A 20,597-nucleotide genomic window follows, 5' to 3' on the forward strand; every position below is an offset into this window, starting at 1 on the left:
CTCTACAGTGCTCTGAGACCCAAGTCTGAGCCCTGGACCATTTATTAGCACTTCTGAAGATGATTTATTGGAGCACAAACATTTTGGTACATAAGATGGGGTCTGTGAGAAGCAGTTCTTGACACTTCATGTAGGACAGTATAAGCCACAAGTACCTTTGCCAAATCCTGGCCCTTGCTGCCTCCTGTGGCTGCCTGCATGTTTAGCTGTGTAGTCGTGTCTGACTCTGCTACCCTGTAGACTGTAGCCCAGGCTTCCCGGGTGGCTCAGCTGGTAAAGAATCTGCCTACAATGTAGGAGACCCTGGTTCAATTCCTGGGTCGGGAAGTTCCGCTGGAGAAGGGCTAGGCTACCCACTGCAGTATTCTTGTGATGGCTCAGTTGGTAAAGAATTTGCCCACAATGCAGGGGACCTGGGTTCGATCCCTGGGTTGGGAAGATCCCCTGAAGGAGGGCAGGGCAACCTACTCCAGTATTCTTCCTGGAGAAGCCCCATGGACAGAGGAACCTGGCGGGCTCCAGTCCATGGGGTGGCAGAGTCAGACACGACTGAGCGACTAAGCACAGCGCACACAGAGAGACTGTAGCCTCCAGGCTCCTCTGTCCACGGGAGTTTCCAGGCAAGAGTACTGGAACAGGTTGCCATTTCCTCCTCCAGGAGATCTTCCCAACCCAGGGATCGAACCTGAGTCTCCTGCATCTCTTACGTTGGCAGGCAGTTTCTTTACCACTGAGCCACCTGGGAAGTCCCCGTGGCAGCAGATGGTGCCAACCAAACCCAGGGAGGCAGCTAAGTGGGGGGCTAGAAATTTCTCCCTCCTGCCCTTCCCCATTGGGCTTCCAAAGTGGCACCAGTGATAAAGAACCTGCCTGCCAATGCAGGAGACATAAGAGACCTGGGTTTGATCCCTGGGTTGGGAAGATCCCTTGGAGGAGGGCATGGCAACCCACACCAGTATTCTTGCCTGGAGAATCCCATGGACAGAGGAGCCTGGCGGGCCATAGTCCACAGAGTCACAGAGTCAGACACAACTGATGTGATTTCGCTCCCACACATGCCCTCCCACCTCCATCCTTCCTCATTCAGCTCAGTGTCAGGCCCACTGACCCCCACTAAGCTCATTTCTCTTTGTCATTTAACTCCCTCCAGGATGGGGTGTGTCACCTGCTCCACCAGGCAGCCGGACCCTCCCCAGGACCGTTTAGCTCATCCCATCACAGCCTGGGCACCAGGTCACACCTGCGAGGCACGTGTCCATACTGAGCGACAACTGGCGCACAGAGAGGCGACTCCACGGCCAGTGACGGGGCCAGCTAAAGGCTGACCTCAGGGGTCGAAGAAGGAAGAGGAAGATGCTTGGGGGGAACAGATTGTTTTTGATTCATGACTATTGCTTGAGTGTGTTTTAAGCATTCTTTGTGCTTTTTTTTTAAGATTATTTTTTGATGTGGATCACTTTTTAAGTCTTTATTGAATTTGTTGCAATACTGGCTCTGTTTCATGTTTCTTGGCTTTTTGACCACAGGCATGTGTGATCTTAGTTCCCCAACCAGGGATCGAAAATGCACCTCCTACATTGGAAGGCAAAGCCTTAACCACTGGATGGCCAGGGAACTCCATTTTGGGGCTTTTTATTTTAGACACTGGCTAAGATAATAATGTCTGTTATTTAGGATAATACTAAGCCCCACAGTCTGTAAGCTGCAGACTCAGGAAAGCTGTCGGTGCAATTCAGTCCAGGTCCTGAGATCTGAGAACTAGAGTTGCTGATGCTGTTAAATCCCACAGTCTGAAGACAGAGAAAGATGAGATAACAGTCAGACCGGAAACGGGGGCAAGGTCCCCTCCCTCTGCCTCTTGTTCTACGCAGACCTTCAGTGGACTGGATGCGTCTCGGCTCCTCCTTTGCTCCAAGTCCTGAGGCTTAGTACGCAGGGGAGGGGGCCGATGCCCTGGAACTGCCAGGAAGGGACTGGGTCGAGAGACCTGCTCTGCTAGTTAAGTTCCTCTCCACACACACCACACACGCACCCGGGGAGGGGCAGCCTGCCCTCTCCACAGGCAAGCCCCGTGCCGGTCGGAGCCCTGAGTCCGAGTCCAGGGTGGACGGATGCTGCCCTCCCCCTGAAGGCCTCTGCCTTGCTCTCCCACTGCGCTCATCTCTAGAGACCCCAAAAGCATTTTCCAAAGTGGCGATTCCCCCAAACCTGAACACTTGGCCTTGGGAACGCACACCAGCCATCCTGGGTTCTCTCCGAGACCTGCCTAGTCAGCTTAATCTGCAGCAGACTGGGAGACCAGAGGCTGTGCAGGTACGGAATTCCTGGCAGCCAATGGTTAGGGCTCAGTGCTTCGGGCCCAGGTTAAATTCCCGGTTGGGAAACTAAGATTCTGCAAGCTGTGAGGCATGGCTTAAAAAGAGAGAGATTGTTTTGTTAAGTCTCTCAGTTGTGTCTGACTCTTCGTGACCCCATGGACTATACAGTCCACGGAATTCTCCAGGCCAGAATACCAGAGTAGGTTAGTCGTTCCCTTCTCCAGGGGATCTTCCCAACCCAGGGATGAATCCAGGTCTCCTGCACTGCAGGCAGATTCTTTACTAGCTGAGCTACCATGACTGAATTTTTCATATTTCTGAAATAAATCATATTTCCAAAGTAAGTAAGTCGAGGAAAAAATTATGGAAGTTCAGTTCAGACACTCAGTCGTGTCCCACTCTTTGTGACCCCATGGACTGCAGGGGTTTCCCTGTCCATCACCAACTTCCAGAGCTTATCAAATTCATGTGCATCCAGTCAGAGATGCCATCCAACCATTTCATCCTCTGTCATCCCCTTCTCCTCCTGCCTTCAATCTTTCCCAGCATCAGGGTCTTTTCAAATGAGTCAGTTCTTTGCATCAGTTGGCCAAAGTACTGGAGTTTCAGCTTCAGCATCAGTCCTTCCAACGAATGTTCAGAACTGATTTCCTTTAGGATAGACTGCTTGGATCTCCTTGCAGTCCAAGGGACTCTCAAGAGACTTCTCCAACACCATGCTGTCTAGGTTGGTCATAACTTTTCTTCCAAGGAGCAAGCGTCTTTTAATTTCATGGCTGCAGTCACCATTTGCAGTGATTTTGGAGCCCCCCAAAATAAAGTCTGTCACTGTTTCGTTTCCCCGTCAGTTTGCCATGAAGTGATGGGACCAGATGCCATGATCTTAGTTTTCTGAATGTTGAGTTTTAAGCCAACTTGTTCACTCTCCTCTTTCACTTTCGTCAAGTTCAGTACAGAAGCAGAAGATATTAAGAAGAGGTGGCAAGAATACACAGAAGAACTGTATAAAAAAGATCTTCATGACCCAGATAATCATGATGGAGTGATCACTCACACTCACCTAGAGCCAGACATCCTGGAATGTGAAGTCAAGTTAACCTTAGGAAGCATCATTACAAAGCTAGTGGAGGTGATGGAATTCCAGTTGAGCTATTTCAAATCCTGAAAGATGATGCTGTGAAAGTGCCGCACACAATATGTCAGCAAATTTGTAAAACTCAGCAGTGGCCACAGGACTGGAAAAGGTCAGTTTTCATTCCAATCCCAAAGAAAGGCATGCCAAAGAATGCTCAAAGTACTGCACAATTGCACTCATCTCACACGCTAGAAAAGTAATGCTCAAAATTCTCCAAGCCAGGCTTCAGTAATACATGAACTGTGAACTTCCAGATGTTCAAGCTGGTTTTAGAAAAGGCAGAGGAACCAGAGATCAAATTGCCAACATCTGCTGGATCATTGAAAAAGGAAGAGAGTTCCAGAAAAACATCTATTTCTGCTTTATTGACTATGCCAAAGCCTTTGACTGTGCGGATCACAATAAACTGTGGAAAATTCTGAAAGAGATGGGAATACCAGACCACCTGACCTGCTTCTTGCGAAACCTGTATGCAGGTCAGGAAGCAACAGTTAGAACTGGACATGGAACAACAGACTGGTTCCAAATAGGAAAAGGAGTACGTCAAGGCTATATATTGTCACCCTGCTTTTTTAACTTATGTGCAGAGTACATCATGAGAAATGCTGGGCTGGAGGAAGCACAAGCTGGAATCAAGATTGCTGGGAGAAATATCAACAACCTCAGATATGCAGATGACATGACCCTTATGGCAGAAAGTGAAGAAGAACTAAAGAACCTCTTAATGAAAGTGAAAGAGGAGAGTGAAAAAGTTGGCTTAAAGCCCAATATTCAGAAAACTAAGATCATGGCATCCAGTCCCATCACTTCATAGCAAATAGATGGGGAAACAGTGGAAACAGTGGCTGACTTTATTTTGGGGGGCTCCAAAATCACTGCAGATGGTGATTGTAGCCATGAAATTAAAAGACACTGACTCCTTGGAAGGAAAGTTATGACCAACCTAGACAGCATATTGAAAAGCAGAGACATTACTTTGTCAACAAAGGTCTGTCTAGTCAAGGCTATGGTTTTTCCAGTGGTCATGTATGGATGCGAGAGTTGGACTATAAAGAAAGCTGAGGGCCAAAGAGTTGATACCTTTGAACTGTGGTGTTGAAGAAGACCCTTAAGAGTGCCTTGGACTGCAAGGAGATCCAACCAGTCCATCCTAAAGGAGATCAGTCCTGGGTGTTCATTGGAAGGACTGATGTTGAAGCTGAAACTCCAATACTTTGGCCACCTGATGCAAAGAGCTGACTCATTTGAAAAGACCCTGATGCTGGGAAAGATTGAGGGCAGAGGGAGAAGGGATGACAGAGGATGAGATGGATGGATGGCATCACCAACTCAATGGACATGGGTTTGGGTGGACCCTGGGAGTTGGTGATGGACAGGGAGGCCTGGCGTGCTGTGGTTCATGGGGTCACAAAGAGTCAGACTCGACTGAGTGACTGAACTGAACTGAACTGTTCTTCCATGTTGTTCCATGTACGATGGAAGTGATTCCCCAAAATATAGAAAAGTATTTCACCATGGCCAGTGTTATCATTTTAGTGACCATCTTCTCAATGTCTTGACACTTACCTACAATGTCCATAAATATGAATTACATGTATCCCAGGAGGGCGTACATTTAACTTTCATCCCTGTAACTTTCACCTCTTGGTCTATGTCAGGCCTAATCTAGCACCAGGAATAGGTAAACATTGTGAGCACTGCTTGAAGCAATAAAATGAATGACTTACAGTCATGTTTACCCCTTGGACAGCAAGGAGATAAAACCAGTCAATCTGAAAGATAATCAACCTTGATTATTCATTGGAAGGACTGATGCTGAAGCTGATGCTCTAATATTTTGGCCACCTAATGCAAAGAACCAACTCAATGGAAAAAACCCTGATGCTGGGAAAGGTTGAGGGCAGGAGAAGACAGGGGCTACAGAGGACTAGATGGTTGGATGGCATCACCAACTCAATGGGCATGAGTTTGAGCAAGCTCTGGGAGTTGGTGATGGACAGGGAAACCTGGCATGCTGCAGTCCATGGGATTGCAGAGTTGTACACAATAGAGCAACTGAACATCAGTAACAATTTTGAAACAGTGGTCTTGTTGTTTTCTTTTTTTTCTGTTTCCTCCCTAAAATTTATGAGCATGTGTCTCCTTGAGCATTGCACCAGCAGTCTCTCAAGGACAAATGTTTGTTGAATGAGTCTGGATGAGAGTAAGGACGGGAGGGCTGAACCTCCTGTTCAAAGGTGAAAAAATCGAGTTTTTATCAGCCCTGTTTCAGGTGACAATTTCAAGTCCAGGGGGATCAATACTATGCCCTCATTTGCATTTACCTATGTATCTATCCACCCATCCATCCATGTTTATAGCTGGACATCTTAAGCTCAGGCACAGGAATGTCTGCCGGAATGGCAGGAAGAGACATGAAAAACAGCCATCCCTACTGCCTTCTCAGCCACCAGGACCTGCCAATGGCCTGTGGTTAAAGATTCAGGGTCACTGGGATGACAAGGACACAGCACCAGACCCCACCTTTAGAAAAACACAGCCTCATAGTCTGACGATGCCAAGTGTTTACCAGGCTTGAGTGAGGATCCAAAGGAGGCCCCCCAGGCTAGCATGAATGAGTGGGGCTCTGCTTAGCTTGTAACCACTCCAGGCAAGAATCCTCAGCCACTTGGCCCTTACATCTATCCAGAAGCCAGACCTTCTCCCCTCCAGGGGCTGGGAGGAAGCAGGCACCAAAATCGTCCTGGATTCCAGGTACCTGGTGCCCCCTGGAGGCCCAGACATCACTTCCCCTGGTTTGAGGGGCACCGCTTCAGAGGGTCCTGCCCACATTTTCTGGGTCCAGGCCCCGTCCTGACTTTGTCTGAAGGGGACCTTTGGTGGAAAGAGGAGAAGCCTGTGCTCAGGACCAGCTCGAGCTGAGGACATCCGAGGGGCTTCGGAGATCAGACAGAGGTGAGGAAACCACACGCAGGAATTGTTTGGCTTCTGAAAAAAACTGAAAACCAAATTGGGGGGTAGGGCAGGGGACTCAAGTAGAGGGGGTGGGAGGCATGATCTCGAGAGAGGAGAGTCTAATCGACCCTGAACTGGAGTCTCCCCTGACCCAGGGGTCACATAAGTGGTAAAGTCCAGAGTGGGGGCATTGGAATGGCGAAGGGGAGGGACACCTTATGAGGAAGGTGGGGCCGGGGAGAGAACCCCTGCTCAGGGGGCCTTAGACTCTGCCACTCCACAGAGGTAAAGGGGTTTTGGAAGCACAGACAGAGGTGCAGTGGGTAAAGGGCTGGAGGTGGGGCGTTCTACCCCTCGCCTTCTCCCTCCGGATCTCGGGGGCCCCTTCCTCCCACGTCACCCCCACTCCCATCTTCCATCCCACGCCCTCCCCATTCCGTCCCCCTATCCCCACTCCCCCCTCATCCTGACCATCCCCCTGTGCTCATCTCTATCCCTGCCTCACTCCGTCCCCCACCCATCCAGTCCCCCATCCCTCTTCCACTCCACCCCAAACGCACCCCGCTATCGGCATCTGACCCACCCCCCACCTACTCCACTTCCCATCCCCCGTCTCACACCACCCTTTATCTCTCACCCAGCCCTCCCTTCCTCTATCCCTCCCTCCCACCACCCACTTCCAACCCTCCCTACTCCCACCTCACCCATTCCCCACACTCCATCCCAGTTTCTGCCTATTGCCCCCAGGCCACTCTTCCCCCTTCCCACACCCTACCCGCCCCAGGCCCGCCCAGCCACACCCTACGCGCACCCTCAGCGCCCCCCCTCCCCCGCCTCGCCAGCCTGGGGGCGTGGCCACAGGCGCCACCCCTCCCCCTCTGTCCGTGCCTCTTAAAATACGCCCCTGCTGGACTCCCTGGGAGACCCCACTCACCATCCCAAGATCTCGTGAGATTTGCTCCGGGAGGAAACAGAAGCTGGGATTGGTCGGGTTACGTGGTTTCCGGGCACGTAGCTGCTGAGTCACTGCATCTCTCGCCTCAGCGTTCAGCGCGGACCACGAGGCGAGGCGCGGCCGAACAAACCGTAAGTTCCAGCCTTGGGTCCCCCGCTTTCCCGCGGGGTGACCTTGAACTAGTCTGTCGTTCGCCCCACGGACCCCCAGTTCTATTTGTCGCCCTAAAGCGAGTTATCAGGCTTGGGGGCTGGAGTGAAGGCCGAAGCGGGTAAGGAGCCGGCCTTGAGCCAGCCGAGGCCACGTGCTCCGGAAAGAGGCCGTGGAGCCACGCTGTGGACGCAATAATCCAGCGAACCAGGGTCCGGCTGCCGCTTGGCACTGGACGTGGGGTCCCCTCTGGAGGTGCCAGGGCGTGGAGGGCCGAGAAAGGGACAGAAATGGGGCTGTGGGACGGTAGTCAGTGTCCTTAGAGGAAGGGCCCTTTGACTCGAGCACCAGCTCAGTGCTTCGATTGTCCGCTGGTCCAGCCGTTGAGAAATTGCTCAGATTTGGAGATAAGAGGAGACTCGCACTCAAATGGCGGGGTTGGTTCTCCAGTTTTCAGTTTGCCTTCCGGCTTCGTAAATATACGTCTTAACACACCGTCTTCTTGTTTTTGGAGCATTTTGGTTCTTGCTCTCAGGCTTGGGTGGACACGGGTGACTGAGAGGATAGGAGACCAGGGAATCCAGGTGTTTGAAGACCTGAGGCCATTGTAAGCTGAACCAGTGCGGGTGGAAGTCATCTTCAGGTAAGCTGGTCCCCTTCACCATCTCTGGTGCCCCCTCTGTGCTGATCATCATGGAGCTGGGTAGCGTCTGCGGCCTCAGGCCTGCAAGGCAGGAGGAGGATGAGCACCCTTTAGTTTTCCTAGTTATTTTCCTAAGAGAGCTTTGGTCCTGCTGCTGTCTTAGAAGAGGCAGCTGTAGTGTGTTGGGGACCCATTCCCGAAGCCACGGTTAGGTTCAGAACCTGTGCTTGAGAGGCTGGTTTCACACCCTTGGACAAGGGCTGGGTAGTGAGCCCAGGGAGGTTTTGCTCTCCCTAAGTGTGGGACCCCTGGGAGTGAGGTGCTCCTGGAAAGAAAGCACTCAGGCAACGGAGTGAGTCCTCCAGCTGCAGGTGGAGGAGGCCAGGGAGGTCGTGTGGCCAGACGTGGAATGGAGAATGGTGAGGGACCCCAAGGGCAAGGACGACTGGGGTTATGCACTGGGGATGCTGGGCAGCCCTTGGGCCCTGCTGATCCCCACACACCTGGCTGTAACCCCCAGTATCACTGCTGTCTCTGGAGCAAAAGGTGTGGACCCTCTGTCCCAGAGCTGCAGACTCTTGAGTGTCTGTGTCAGGACAGACTGGGGCCAGGACCCTGACAGGAGGAAGATGTGCAAAGAGGAGAGGTCAAGGTCATGAATCCAGGGGAGTTCAGGGCAGAGGGAGAAAAGGGTCAGCCTGGGGCTGCCAGCCAGTCCCCTTCCTGTGCAGAGTGTGATCAGAGCCCAGGCCACGGCACAGAGTCCCAGAGCGCTGCTTCTGCAGTCACGGCACTGGACCAGGGTCCCCACACCCTTCGTATCTCCTGCCTCACCTGTGGGAGGGGCCTCTGCACAGCTGCTCCCCAGATCCTGCCGGTGACACCCCATCAGAAAATCTGCCTACTTGCCCCTGAGGAGGGCAGGCAGTACTGGGAGGTTTCCTCCTGGGAGATGGCCTGAGCCTGAGCCCTTGGAGGACAGCTGTTGAGCTGAGGTAAGGTGTAAATCTAGGCCTTTCTGGATTTCTTCCTGAATGTTGCACTGTCGCCCCATCCTCCTGGATGACCTGGCAGTACCCACAGACCTGCTGAGTCCCTAGACTGTGGTGGGTGATGTCCTCTGAACAGAGGCTCCTGTTCTGTGCTCTAGTAGTCCCAGCCTTTTCGCTGCCCACACACAGAGTCGGGTATTCCAGTCCTTAGAGACTTGCCTGGGCACACCGCCTGACCAGACTGGCCCAGGGATGGCTTGGGGAGCCCCGGACCTGGCCAGAGGCGCCGCTGCCCTGTGACTCTCCGTGGCCCCTCTGTGACACTCTCCTGAGCCCCAGCCCTGCCTGTGAAAAGGCCCCTGCTGACGATGTTTCAGTTCTTGAAGAAGCTGAGATGCAGAAAGTGAAACACTTGGTGATTTAAATTCTGCCAAATACCAGGTATTGTCATTTTGATTCAGAATCCAGCTTCAGGCTCTCATTCCCCATCCCCTGGAAAAACTTGAATAAAGAGTGTGTTTGTGACAGAAGAAATGAAGATGTCTCAGTGGCAATGATGCCAGCAAATATTACTTCACTTGGTAGTGATAAAGAAACTTGGAGATAGTATCAGGCCTGAAAGCACAAAGAATGAGACGTTGGAAGCAGATCCAGGCTTAGGAAGTAGGGTGACAGTTGGCCAGGTTGTGCATAGGAAAGATCCTCACCTCCAGTTGAAAGTTATGTGCTGAGAATAAAGGGAGCAGAGTTGAAAGGACTCCTTGCTGACTTTTTTGCAAAGAAGTGAAACACTTTAATTCTCAATGCTTAAGATCACAGAGTACTAAAAAAAAAATAGCTTTACCGTTTTCGTTTCTCTAAACATTTACAACCAGTCAGTCCTAAAGGAAATCAACCCTGAATATTATTGGAAGGGCTGATGTTGAAGCTGAAGCTCCAAAACTTTGGCCACCTGATGTGGCCAAAGAGCTGACTCATTGGAAAAGACTCTGATGCTGGGAAAGATGGAAGACAGGAGGAGAAGGGGATGACAGAGGACGAAATGGATGGATGGCATCGCTGACTCAATAGACATGAGTTTGAGCAAACTCTGGGAGACAGTGAAGGACAGGGAATCCTGATGTGCTAAGGTTCATGGAGTCTCAAAGAGTCAGACAGGACTGAGTAACTGAACAACAAACATTTACAACAGTTAGTGTAACAGGGTTCTTAACTTAAAAAAAATACATAATCGCTGTGGGAAAATATCATAATTGTGCCTAAGATTATGAAGGTTGGCTTTGCAGTTTCAGCATGAGTGGTCACCCTGGTGGCCCTGCTCCACCGTACAGATCAGGTTTGCCTGTCATTATTTTTGAGGCTTGCTTGCTTTTCGTTTGTTCAGACACCCTGAGTGGAAGATCATGACTTTTTTTTTTCTCTTCAGTCTTACTGAGATATTAATAGAATTCACATATAGCCCTGTGTAAGTTTAAGGGGTTCAGCATCATGAGTCCATATACATCCATCCTGCAGTGATGAGCGCAGTTAGTCTACTGAACATCATTTCATATGGATACAAAATTAAATAGAAAAAAGTATTTTTGTTTTGATGGGAACTCTTGGGATTTACTGTATTAACTTTTATATCTAACATAAAACAGCATTAGTTATACTTGTGTTGTATGTCACCTAACATAAAACAATGTTAGTTTTACTTACGTTGTATGTCACCTCCCTCACACATACTTCTAACTAGAAGATGAGCATGACAGTTTCACGAGGTGTGCCTCCCCGTCACCCAGAATGATGCCCCCCCAGCCACTTGGTAAATATTAGAAATGCCTCCCCCAAGCTGCCCCCACCCACTCCCCTCTGAACCGCTCGCATCTGTGTGTCCAGTCTCGGGCTCCCTCCGTTTGCCTGTGGAGTTAGGAAGGGGGGGGCAGCCACTGGCATCTCCCCTAGGCAGAGAAGAACAGAGTCAGACCCTGTGAAGCCATTCGTTGTTGTTTCCAGGGCTCCAAAGAGCTTTGGCACCACAGTCCTTTATGTCTCATGATGGAGCAAATAGCCCCAGGTCGTTCACCTTAAAACCTAAATAATCGGCCAAGCAGAGGTATAGAGTTGGTATGGAATTTAAAGACTCAAGAGGCAGTTTTCTATAAAGTTTAACTGGGGGTATCCTCTACTGCATATTAATAAAGTCTCCTTTATGTACAGTTAGGAAGGTCCCCTGGAGTTGGGAATGGCAACCCACCCCGGTATTTTTGCCTAGAGAATCCCATGGATAGAGGAGCCTGGTGGGCTACAGTCTTGGGGTCTCAAAAAGTCAGACACGCCTGAGCGACTAATACTTAATACTAGAAAGAAATGAGGTGAGAAGCAAAGTGATGGAAAAGAAGTGATGTGTTAGAGTAGGACACTTGTAAGGTTCACAGGCGCATGCTGCCCTCAGTGCTCAGTGAGTTACAGTTTCATAATCAGAGGAAGAGGGGAGGGGGAAAGATATTTTTCTTGAGTAGACATCACGTTTCCGTCATCAGTGCCTCCCCCGGGGTAGGGCAGGGAAGTTTACTTGTCCCGCTCTATATGGTCAGGCTAGGACTCTCATAGTTCAGTTCAGTTGCTCAGTCGTAGCCGACTCTGCGACCCCGTGGACTGCAGCACACTAGACTTCCCTGTCATATTACTTGGGAAAGATATTTTTAGGTCTCAGTACAATGCAGGTCTTTGATTTTGAAAAGTCACCTTTCCATAAGTGATTGTATTTTGTATGCACAGAGCCTGTTTTGGGGGTCATTAACTTGATGACACCGCTGGGCAGGTTGTAGGTCTTGTTTTCTGCTATTGTTTGGGGGGCATTGTGGAAAGAACATGCCTTAGGGGCCAAAGAGCATGTTTTGGGGGCTATTAACTCACTGAGCTCACGAGGCAGAATGTAAGTCTCATGCCACCACTGTTTTATTGTTTGGGGCCATGTTTCATGCTTCTGTTGCATGGTTTTGTTGCTAAGCAAGTTAGCTTGATTTAAGCAAGCCTACCTGGCTTTGATGTTAGACGACTTGTTTTGCTTTATGAATCGAGCAAGCCTACATGTTTCAGAATTTTCCCATTACTTTCTAGAGTGTCATTAGTATTATTGTGGTCTCCCAAAACCCTGTTAAGTTTCTTCTCTATCTGCAGTTCCCTGATGGAGTATCGAGCTAACTGTTCTGACCCTGGCGCTGGGGACACTCCCAGCCCCCGAGTGCAGGCTGCAGCGCCCTCAGTGATCCCTCCACCACTCCTGCAAATGAGACGCAGCTCTGAGAGCCAGGAGACCAGGCCCCTAGTCCTGCTGTCGTTTCCTCCCTCCCCCTTGTTCTGGGCTACCGCCTGCCCAGTCCTACCTGCCTGGAGCGGACCCTCAACCTCCCACCGCCCCGCCCCCCCACTCCACCCTACTGCTGCTTTGCCTCTAGAAGCCCCACCCTCAGGAGTAACTGGCTAGAGTTAGGGTGATCTGGACATCTGGCAAGCCTTCACTGGGGAGGAAGGAGGAGGGAGCCTCTTTTGTTTAGGTCTAGATGTCATTGAATATGTCTTGCCAAGCACAGGAAGAGGCAGAGAGGGCTCGGAGAGACCTTTTTCAAAAGACCCAGAGGGCAGAATATTCCAGGGTAAAGAGATCTGACTCCAGAGTGGAGGGAGGACAGACATACTGGAACTCCAGGTGGGATCTTGTCTGCTGGAGGATGGGTCTGGAGAGCCACCATCGGCCAGGTCCCCAAGGCTTGTCAGCCTGGGGCCTCTGAGGACCAGCCAGGCTGTGGTCTTCTTCCAAAAGCCAGGAAGGGTCATCTTCCATCATTTCTAGTGCCTCTTTGGGCACAGATGCATTCTAAAGACCCCAGGAAGGCCCTGGGGAGCAGATGCTTTGTAGTCACAGAAGGAATTCTGCAACTAGAGAGGGATGAGCTCTTCCCACCCCGAAACGAGCTCAGAGGCTGCACCAGCCTGTGCAACACAAAAACAGGTAGAAATGTCCCCCAGATGGACTCACACCTGGGTCCTGGGAGTCGTCCTGGGCCAGACCTGACACTGGGCAGGAAGAACACCTCTTCATGCAGATGAGCCCCTAGTGCTGCTGTGTCCGGTGAGTCCCCTACACACACAGTCTGTGGAGCTGGAGGTGGACAGAGCGGTCCCCTGCCTCACTTGGAAAGACTTTTTGGCTTATACTTCCTGTTTTCAGATCATTTGAAGACAGTGGTCCCTCCTGCATCCTTAGATCTCCTGGATGCTGAGTTCCCATGGAAACATCCCAAACTTAGACCTCTGCTGTTTCCTGTTTCCCCAAGTCCCTGTGAAGTCAGCTAGCTCTTCCTAATGTTCAGTGGGGCAAATCTGTCCATCCATCCATCCATCTTTGCCCAAGTGGGTTTTCCGGTTACTCCTTCGTGGAGCATGACAGCGTCCTCCCTTGGCTGAGTCTCAGGCTCACCAGGCTGAAAAGGAAACCAGGGGTGAACTTCGACTTCTCTCTGAAAGTTTTTTGAGGTACTGCTGAAAAGTGCCAGTGTCATTTTGGCTGCTCTTAATCAGGGACTTGATGGTTATCTTTGTTGCGAATCTTGAGCTCCTGCAGCTGATTGGTCAAGGTGATTGCCGGAAGTTAAAATGCCCACAGGGCACCTTCCAGTTTAGCCCTATTTTAGGATTCTCCTTAAGGGACACCCACAGTGCTGGCTGCTGATGGGGATGGTAGGAATTTGGTGAATGCCATCTCTGGGAAGTTACCAAACTGTAGAGTATCCTTCAGGGAAGGCCACCTTCTCACCCTCCAAATAGAAGAACTGTTGGGGCGTCACAATGCCGGGGGTGGAGAGGTTCCGTCCATCTGTGTTCTGAGACCGCAGCAGAACCAGCGTGTCAGCCAGCCCAGCAGGAGCTTCACCCCAGACCTTTTGATGCAGGCTTTGCACCTCCCTAGGGAGAAAGTCCGTGTTGCTACCTGTGCTTAATGCGGCACAAAGGAAAAACTGAATTGTATTTGTGGGCTTAGAGTTGAGCTCCCATCAGAATCTGTTTAATGAGAGCCTTAGGGGAGGGAGAGGAGTGGGGGTGGGGGGTTTTGAAGGCGCTTTGCATTACCTGTTCAGTGGCCCTGAGGGAACGTCAGGTGACCCAGCTTCACTTGGGAAGGATCCTTTGAAGGTCATGGTGGGGGTACAGGTCGCTGGACAGAGCCCAGGCCGGGATGTGCAGCGGGACACCTGAGCCTCTGGTTGCATCCATTTGCTGACACAGATTTGTGTCCTTGGCCCACGATTTTCCTTCAGGAGAGCCCACGGCCCTAACCCCTCAGTGGCTTTCAGGCTGAACAAGGCGTGTCCCAGGTTTGGCCAGCCAAAAGAGTTCATCCTCTCCCAACCCACATTCCTAAATTTAGTCTAGCTTCAGGGAGGAAATGCCCTTTGCCTCCAGGGAGGGAGGAAGCTGGATCTTGATTTTGCCTTGGGTTTAAGGGATCCACCTGGTCCCTTCTTAGCCACTCCCTCTGCTGGCAATTTCTCAAGCCTATCCTAAGAAAAATCTTTGAATTCTTCCAAACAAAACACACTTGTCTTGGGTACTTTCCTTGGTTTCATTACCAATGTCTGGTCCCGCTGTTCTCGTGGCCAGCTCCTAGGTGTCATTTTGACCTGACCAGTTCCAGGGAAGCCTGGACCCTCAAAATCTGGAGGACCCCCCATCCCTGCATTACCCGTCTGTTCCCCTGTGAATGCCAAGCACAGGAAGAGGCAGAGAGGGCTCGGAGAGACAGGCACGTGTTTCCCTGTCTGGGGTAATGTGTAAGTGACAGTGTGATACTCTGGAATCTCACTTTGTTTCTTTTTCTTCTGGGGTGACGCCACCATCCTCACAAAGCTGTCTGAACGTGAACATTGGGGTGATTTTGATGTGGCCCAAACTCCCCCAACGAATGTGCCTTCAGGTTGGTTTTCTTTCATATTTTGCTTTTGTGAACAGACATAGGATCCCAACAGTTGTATGTCGTGAGAAAGTACAAAACCCACTCAGCCTTAGCTGGATGGTGATCAGTAGGAAGAGAGCACTTTAGCCGGAAATGGAAATTTCTGCCAGAATCTGAAAAGTGTGTCCTGGAAGGAGAAGAGGGACTCAGGCCTGAGCACACTGCTCCATGCTGGAGCCTCAGGTTCTGACAGCTGCCCCTGCTGGGGTCGTCTTGGGACAGGCCACGATCCTGTAGAGAATGTTCTTTGCCTTTCCATTCACGTTGGCAGTTGCACGCTTTGCTTTTGCTTCTACATGCAGTTTTGCCTTTATCCCAGACAGTTTGGTTTCTTCTCTGATTTTCGCCACTTGTACAGACTGTTAAAATATTTCTTAACCAAATAGAATTTGGCAGGGGGGTGGGCGAGGGGGATGGGGTAGGATGGGGTGAGAATGAGGGGATGGGGCCACACGCAACAGCATCTGGGGTCTTAGTTCCCGGATGGGGATAGAACTCGTGCCCCTGCAGTGAAAGCACAGAGTCCTCCTCACTGAACTGCCAGGGAAGTTCCTGGAATTGATTTAATGAAAGACGTCTAATTAGGAGGGATTTTTGGGTGACATTTTACATTTTAGTTTGTGACCAGTGATTATAGTTCATATCAATATATAGTTTTGTGATTTTACTAGTTTAAAGGGTTTTTGGGGTTTCTTTTTGTCTTAAAAACTAAAAGCTTTTTTAATTCCATGGAATACAAAAAAAAAAAAATCTGTAGAATATTTTAAAGAGTGGAGGCTTTGTTCTGAATATGAGCGCTTTGCTCTACTGAACCGAGTGGTGATAACATTTGTAGAAGAGACACACAGTGAAAGGTATGTCTTTTTATTAAGTGGCGTAACAGCACCCATTGTGTGAGTTATTGGTTGGAGTTTAGAGACAGTCTGTGTTGGGCTAAACTCCTTATTCCTGTTTTCAGCCCTTGAGTAATAATCAGAAGCTTTCTGTGAAGAGAGTGGGGTCAGCTGTCAAGACTCCTAGGTATCCACCAGCCAGCAGGGCTGGGATTAAATGCAGCAGCCAGTAGATATGGGATGGGGCAACAGGTCACCTTGTCTCCTTGTTGCTGCCTGGAGAGATGCTTGTCCTGGTGCCAGTGGGGCCAAAGCTATGACTTTGTGGCCAGAGGATGTATCTGACCCTGCCTTGGGTTCCCTGAAGGTGGAGGGACAGCAGGGTCTCCTGGGTCCTTGGCTGGAGAAGGACTCCCCCGCCTTGCTCTCTGACATCCCCCCAGGACTCGTTCCAGAGTAGATTCTTCAGGATGGGCATCTGGGCCCCACCCCGACTCCTGGAGCTGGCCGGCCAGAGCCTGCTGCAGAATGAGGCGTTGGCCATCGCGGCCCTGGAGGAGCTGCCCATCGAGCTCTTCCCACCGCTGTTTACGGCGGCCTTTGCCGGGAGGCACACCCAGGTCGTGAAGGCGATGGTGCAGGCCTGGCCCTTCCCCTGCCTCCCGCTGGGGGCCCTGATGAAGGACCACCAGCCTCATCTGGAGACCTTCCAGGCTGCACTTGACGGCCTGGACGTCCTGCTTGCTCAGGAGGTCCGCCCCAGGTAAGGTCGACCTGGCAGACTGGTGGGGCCTGGGGGTGTCAGCAAGATGCAGCCAGAGCGGGAGGGTGCGGGGTCACCTGGGAACAGGCGTTCGGGTGTACAGGACTGGTTGAGGGGAAGAGGGGACAAAAGGCCTGTGGGCCCAACCCCCCCCCCCCCCCCCCGCCAGTGTCCCTTAAAGTGGGGACCAAGGCGGGCCCAGAAGCCGGAGGAGCCGCTGGGGTGTGGAGTGCAGAGCCCTCACGGGGTCCTGGTGCCCACTGGCCTCTGCACAGCTCAGCGTGTCCCCCGCGGCCCCGCAGGCGGTGGAAGCTGCAGGTGCTGGACTTGCGCCGGAACGCGCACCAGGACTTCTGGATCGTGTGGTCCGGCATCAAGGCCAGCATGTGCTCGCTGCTGGAGCCCGAGCCGGCCGAGCCCATGCAGAAGAGGCGCAGAGTGGAGGGTTCGATGGCGGGGCTGAAGCCGGCGCGGGCCCCCGTGGAGGTGCTGGTCGACCTGTGCCTCAAGGAGGACACGCTGGACGAGACCCTCAGCTGCCTGCTGAAGAAGGCCAAGCAGAGGAGGGGCCTGCTGCGCCTGCGCTGCCAGAAGCTGCGCGTCTTCGCCATGCCCGTGCAGAGCGTCAGGAGGGTCCTGAGGGCGGTGCAGCTGGACTCCGTCCAGGACCTGGAGGTGAACTGCACCTGGAAGCTGGCCACGCTGGGCAGGTTCGTGCTGCAGCTGGGCCGCATGGGCAGCCTGCGTCGGCTGCTGCTCTCGAACATCCACGTGTTGCCGCACACCGCCGCCGACCAGGAGGAGCACTGCGTCGGCCAGCTCACCGCCCAGTTCCTGAACCTGCCCCACCTGCAGGAGCTCTACCTGGACTCCATCTCCTTCCTCGAGGGCCGCCTGCATCAGGTGCTCAGGTGAGGCATGGCGCCAGCTCCGCAGACCAGAGCAGGCCACTCTCGTTTCTTTACCCCCGGGGCGTCTGCTCTGTGCCCTCTGGGGACATTGCCAGGGTGCATGGGCCACTCAGAAGTCCTCACAATGGCGCCGCTCTGTCCCCGGGCGTCTTGTCACGTCACCTCCCTGGTTAGGGTCAGAGGCGTGGCCTAGGTTAGATGCCGTCAAAGGGGACTTCTTGCTGGGAGTCCGCATCGTGGGGGCCAGGTGAGATGCCCTTGGGAGTTCTTCCCAAGAGAGTGATGTCTCAGCTGAGATGATGACACATAACTAAGCGTGAAGGACATTGGCCCATCAGGTGTGAGGTTTGAAGTCCGAAGCTCTGTCTCTCCCTTCCATCTGCTGCTTCTGTCCTGAGCTGTTTTAGGCTCCAGGTGAGCTGTGGGAAGTGGGTGATTCTGGAGATGACAGGGAGGGATCAGGAGGGGAAAATTGTGGCTCCTAAGCAGTCCAGAGAAGAGAAAAAGTCAAATGAGTATCATTGTTGAAGTGACTCCAATCTCTTCTAAGTTCAAATTACAATTATTATTTTCTCTAAGACGTATGAATACATAGGATATCCTCAGTAACAGGTTATTGCTCTGCCTTGAATACAGTGATGAAAGCTGAGAGGATTCAGCCTAGGCTGTTTGTATGAATGAGTTGGATTGATTGCCTTTTTGGCAGCTGCAGACTCCAAGCATTAGGAATGAATGTGTACTGAGCAACCAGAAGAAAGAAAGAAAGAAAAAAAAAAGAATTGTAGGTGGTGATGGACGGTTTGTGGCCTCCGAATATCTGGGGGATATTCACCCAGGGATCATCTGTAACTGCTGGGACCCACCAGCCCATGTCCACTGCATCCAGCCTGCTGTTGAATTCAACTAGTTGTGTCCTGTAAAAACATCTTAATTCCTGCTAACCAAATACTAGTAAGCTGAAATAGGCGAATAACATTTGTTTACTGTTTGTTTCCCACATTGAAAATAGTTCATCATCCTTCCCCCCGGGAAGACCCCCTGCCTTCTTGTCAAGAAGGTGGGAGGCCAGCTCAAAGCCAGAGAGATACCCTGTGTTCCGGTGAAACAGGCCTCTCCGCCCCACGTCTCTCCGCCCGCCACCTCCGTCCCTGGGACTGACTGCCCTGTCTCTCCCCAGGTGCCTGAAGACCCCGCTGGAGACCCTGTCGATCACCAACTGCCTGATTTCAGACTCGGACCTGAAGTACCTGTCGCAGTGCCCAAGCGTCAGCCTGCTGAAGGACCTGGGCCTCAGTGGGGTCAGCTTGACCAGCCTCAACTTGGAGCCCCTGCAGGTCCTGATCGAGAGAACCTCGGCCACCCTGCAGGACCTGGACCTGGACGAGTGTGGCATCATGGACTCCCAGCTCAGCGCCCTCCTGCCTTCCCTGAGCCGCTGCTCCCAGCTCACCACCTTCAGCTTCTGTGGCAACCCCATCTCCATGGCCGTGCTGGAGAGCCTGTTGCAGCACACCGTGGGGCTGAGCAGGCTCAGCCACGTGCTCTACCCCGCGCCCCTGGAGAGCTACGAGGATGTGCGCGGCACCCTGCACCTGGGCCGCCTGGCCCAGCTGCACGCCCGGCTCAGGCAGCTGCTCTGCGAGTCGGGGCGGCCCGGCATGGTCTGGTTCAGCGCCAACCCCTGTCCGCACTGCGGCGACCGGACCTTCTACGACCCGGAGCCCCTCCTCTGCCCCTGCTGCATGCCCACCTAGCCCCGCTCATGAGTTGCAGGCTTTGTCCCCGGCACTGGGACACTGCCACCCAGACCTCAGTGCCTCTGGAAGGAGCACAAACCACGGTTTCAGACAGTTGTTCAGGGCATGCGGGAAAAGGAAGGGTGATTTAGAGTGGGCAGGGGGGAGGGGTTGGTGGGATGTGGGGAGAGATGTGTTCCTACAAAGTTAGAAGTGTGAATCTGAATTTTGGAGGGGGAATTTGGGCTTGGGAGGTTGAAGGGGTCATTACCCCTGTGTTGGATTGTTACAAAGAAATAAAGGGAACTTCAGTGTCAATCATTTGGTGTTGTCTGTGATCTCTGACCATGATTCTCCCCTTTAAACTCATGACTCTCCTGTTAGTGGTTAATAAAAGAGCCTGAGCGTGAGTGGGGCCTAGATGCTCTCTGATGGACAAGGATCGGTTACAGGAGTTCAGGGCACCATTTCTTACCCACTCCCTGTGGCTCTCATTTCCAGGGCATCCACCTCCTCACTTATTTCTGAGGCTGTTCAGTCTGTCATCATACACAAGGTGTGTCCTCAGGGCCTGGAACGAACTAAGTGTCCAGGAGTGAGCACCGCTGGAGGGAACCTTCTTCCAAGGGACCCTCGCTGCTAACCCCACCCAGGCCCTGGACTCGAGCATTTTCCCCAGTGTATCCAGCAAATGCAAAGCCTCCATCTCGGACCCTGGGCAGTGCCAAGACGGGTTCACTGTGCAAAGTCGGGCCCGGAGTCCTGGGGGATATTCACCAGCGGACCATCTGGAGCCTCTGGGACCCACCAGCCCATGCCCACCTTCCCACTTCTTAGTCATATCTGACTCTGGGACCCCATGGACTGTAGCCTGCCAGGCTTCTCTGCGCATGGAGACCATCTGGAGCCTCGGACCCACCAGGCTGTGCACACGTTCCCACTGCTCAGCTGTATCTGACTCTCTGGGACCCCATGGACTATATAGCCTTGCCAGGCTTCACTGCCCATGGAATTCTACAGGTGAGAATACTGCAGTGGGTAGCTGTTGCCCTTTTCCAGGAGATCTTCCCAACCCAGGGATTGAACTCGGGTTGCAGACAGATTCTTTTTTTTTTTTTTAATTTATTTTTATTAGTTGGAGGCTAATTACAATATTGTAGTGGGTTTTGTCATACATTGACATGAATCACCCATGGATTTACATGTAT

The 20,597-nt window shown here is 52.1% G+C and overlaps 1 protein-coding gene and 1 gene segment (V, D, J or C); one reads left to right on the plus strand and one right to left on the minus strand.

The window, feature by feature from the left end:
- Window positions 1-20,597, minus strand: part of LOC133056298 (immunoglobulin lambda-1 light chain-like) — a 228,975-nt gene that overhangs the window by 167,213 nt on the left and 41,165 nt on the right.
- PRAME (PRAME nuclear receptor transcriptional regulator) lies at window positions 16,435-19,407 on the plus strand. Its single transcript, XM_061145058.1, has 3 exons — window positions 16,435-16,742; window positions 17,045-17,653; window positions 18,831-19,407. Exons 1-3 carry the CDS (start codon window positions 16,450-16,452, stop codon window positions 19,405-19,407), a joined length of 1,479 nt encoding a protein of 492 aa, XP_061001041.1. The 5' UTR covers window positions 16,435-16,449.

The sequence above is a fragment of the Dama dama genome, chromosome 5, assembly GCF_033118175.1.
Source record: "Dama dama isolate Ldn47 chromosome 5, ASM3311817v1, whole genome shotgun sequence".
NCBI classification, from domain to species: Eukaryota; Metazoa; Chordata; class Mammalia; order Artiodactyla; family Cervidae; genus Dama; species Dama dama.

What these genes read in the sequence shown, in the direction of transcription:
- PRAME (XM_061145058.1), top strand. Translation starts at nt 16,450, where the DNA reads ATGGGCATCTGGGCCCCACCCCGACTCCTGGAGCTGGCCGGCCAGAGC. An exon ending in GCTCAGGAGGTCCGCCCCAG is followed by an intron (nt 16,743 to 17,044) that starts GTAAGGTCGACC and finishes GCGGCCCCGCAG; the next exon opens with GCGGTGGAAGCTGCAGGTGC. An exon ending in CGCCTGCATCAGGTGCTCAG is followed by an intron (nt 17,654 to 18,830) that starts GTGAGGCATGGC and finishes GTCTCTCCCCAG; the next exon opens with GTGCCTGAAGACCCCGCTGG.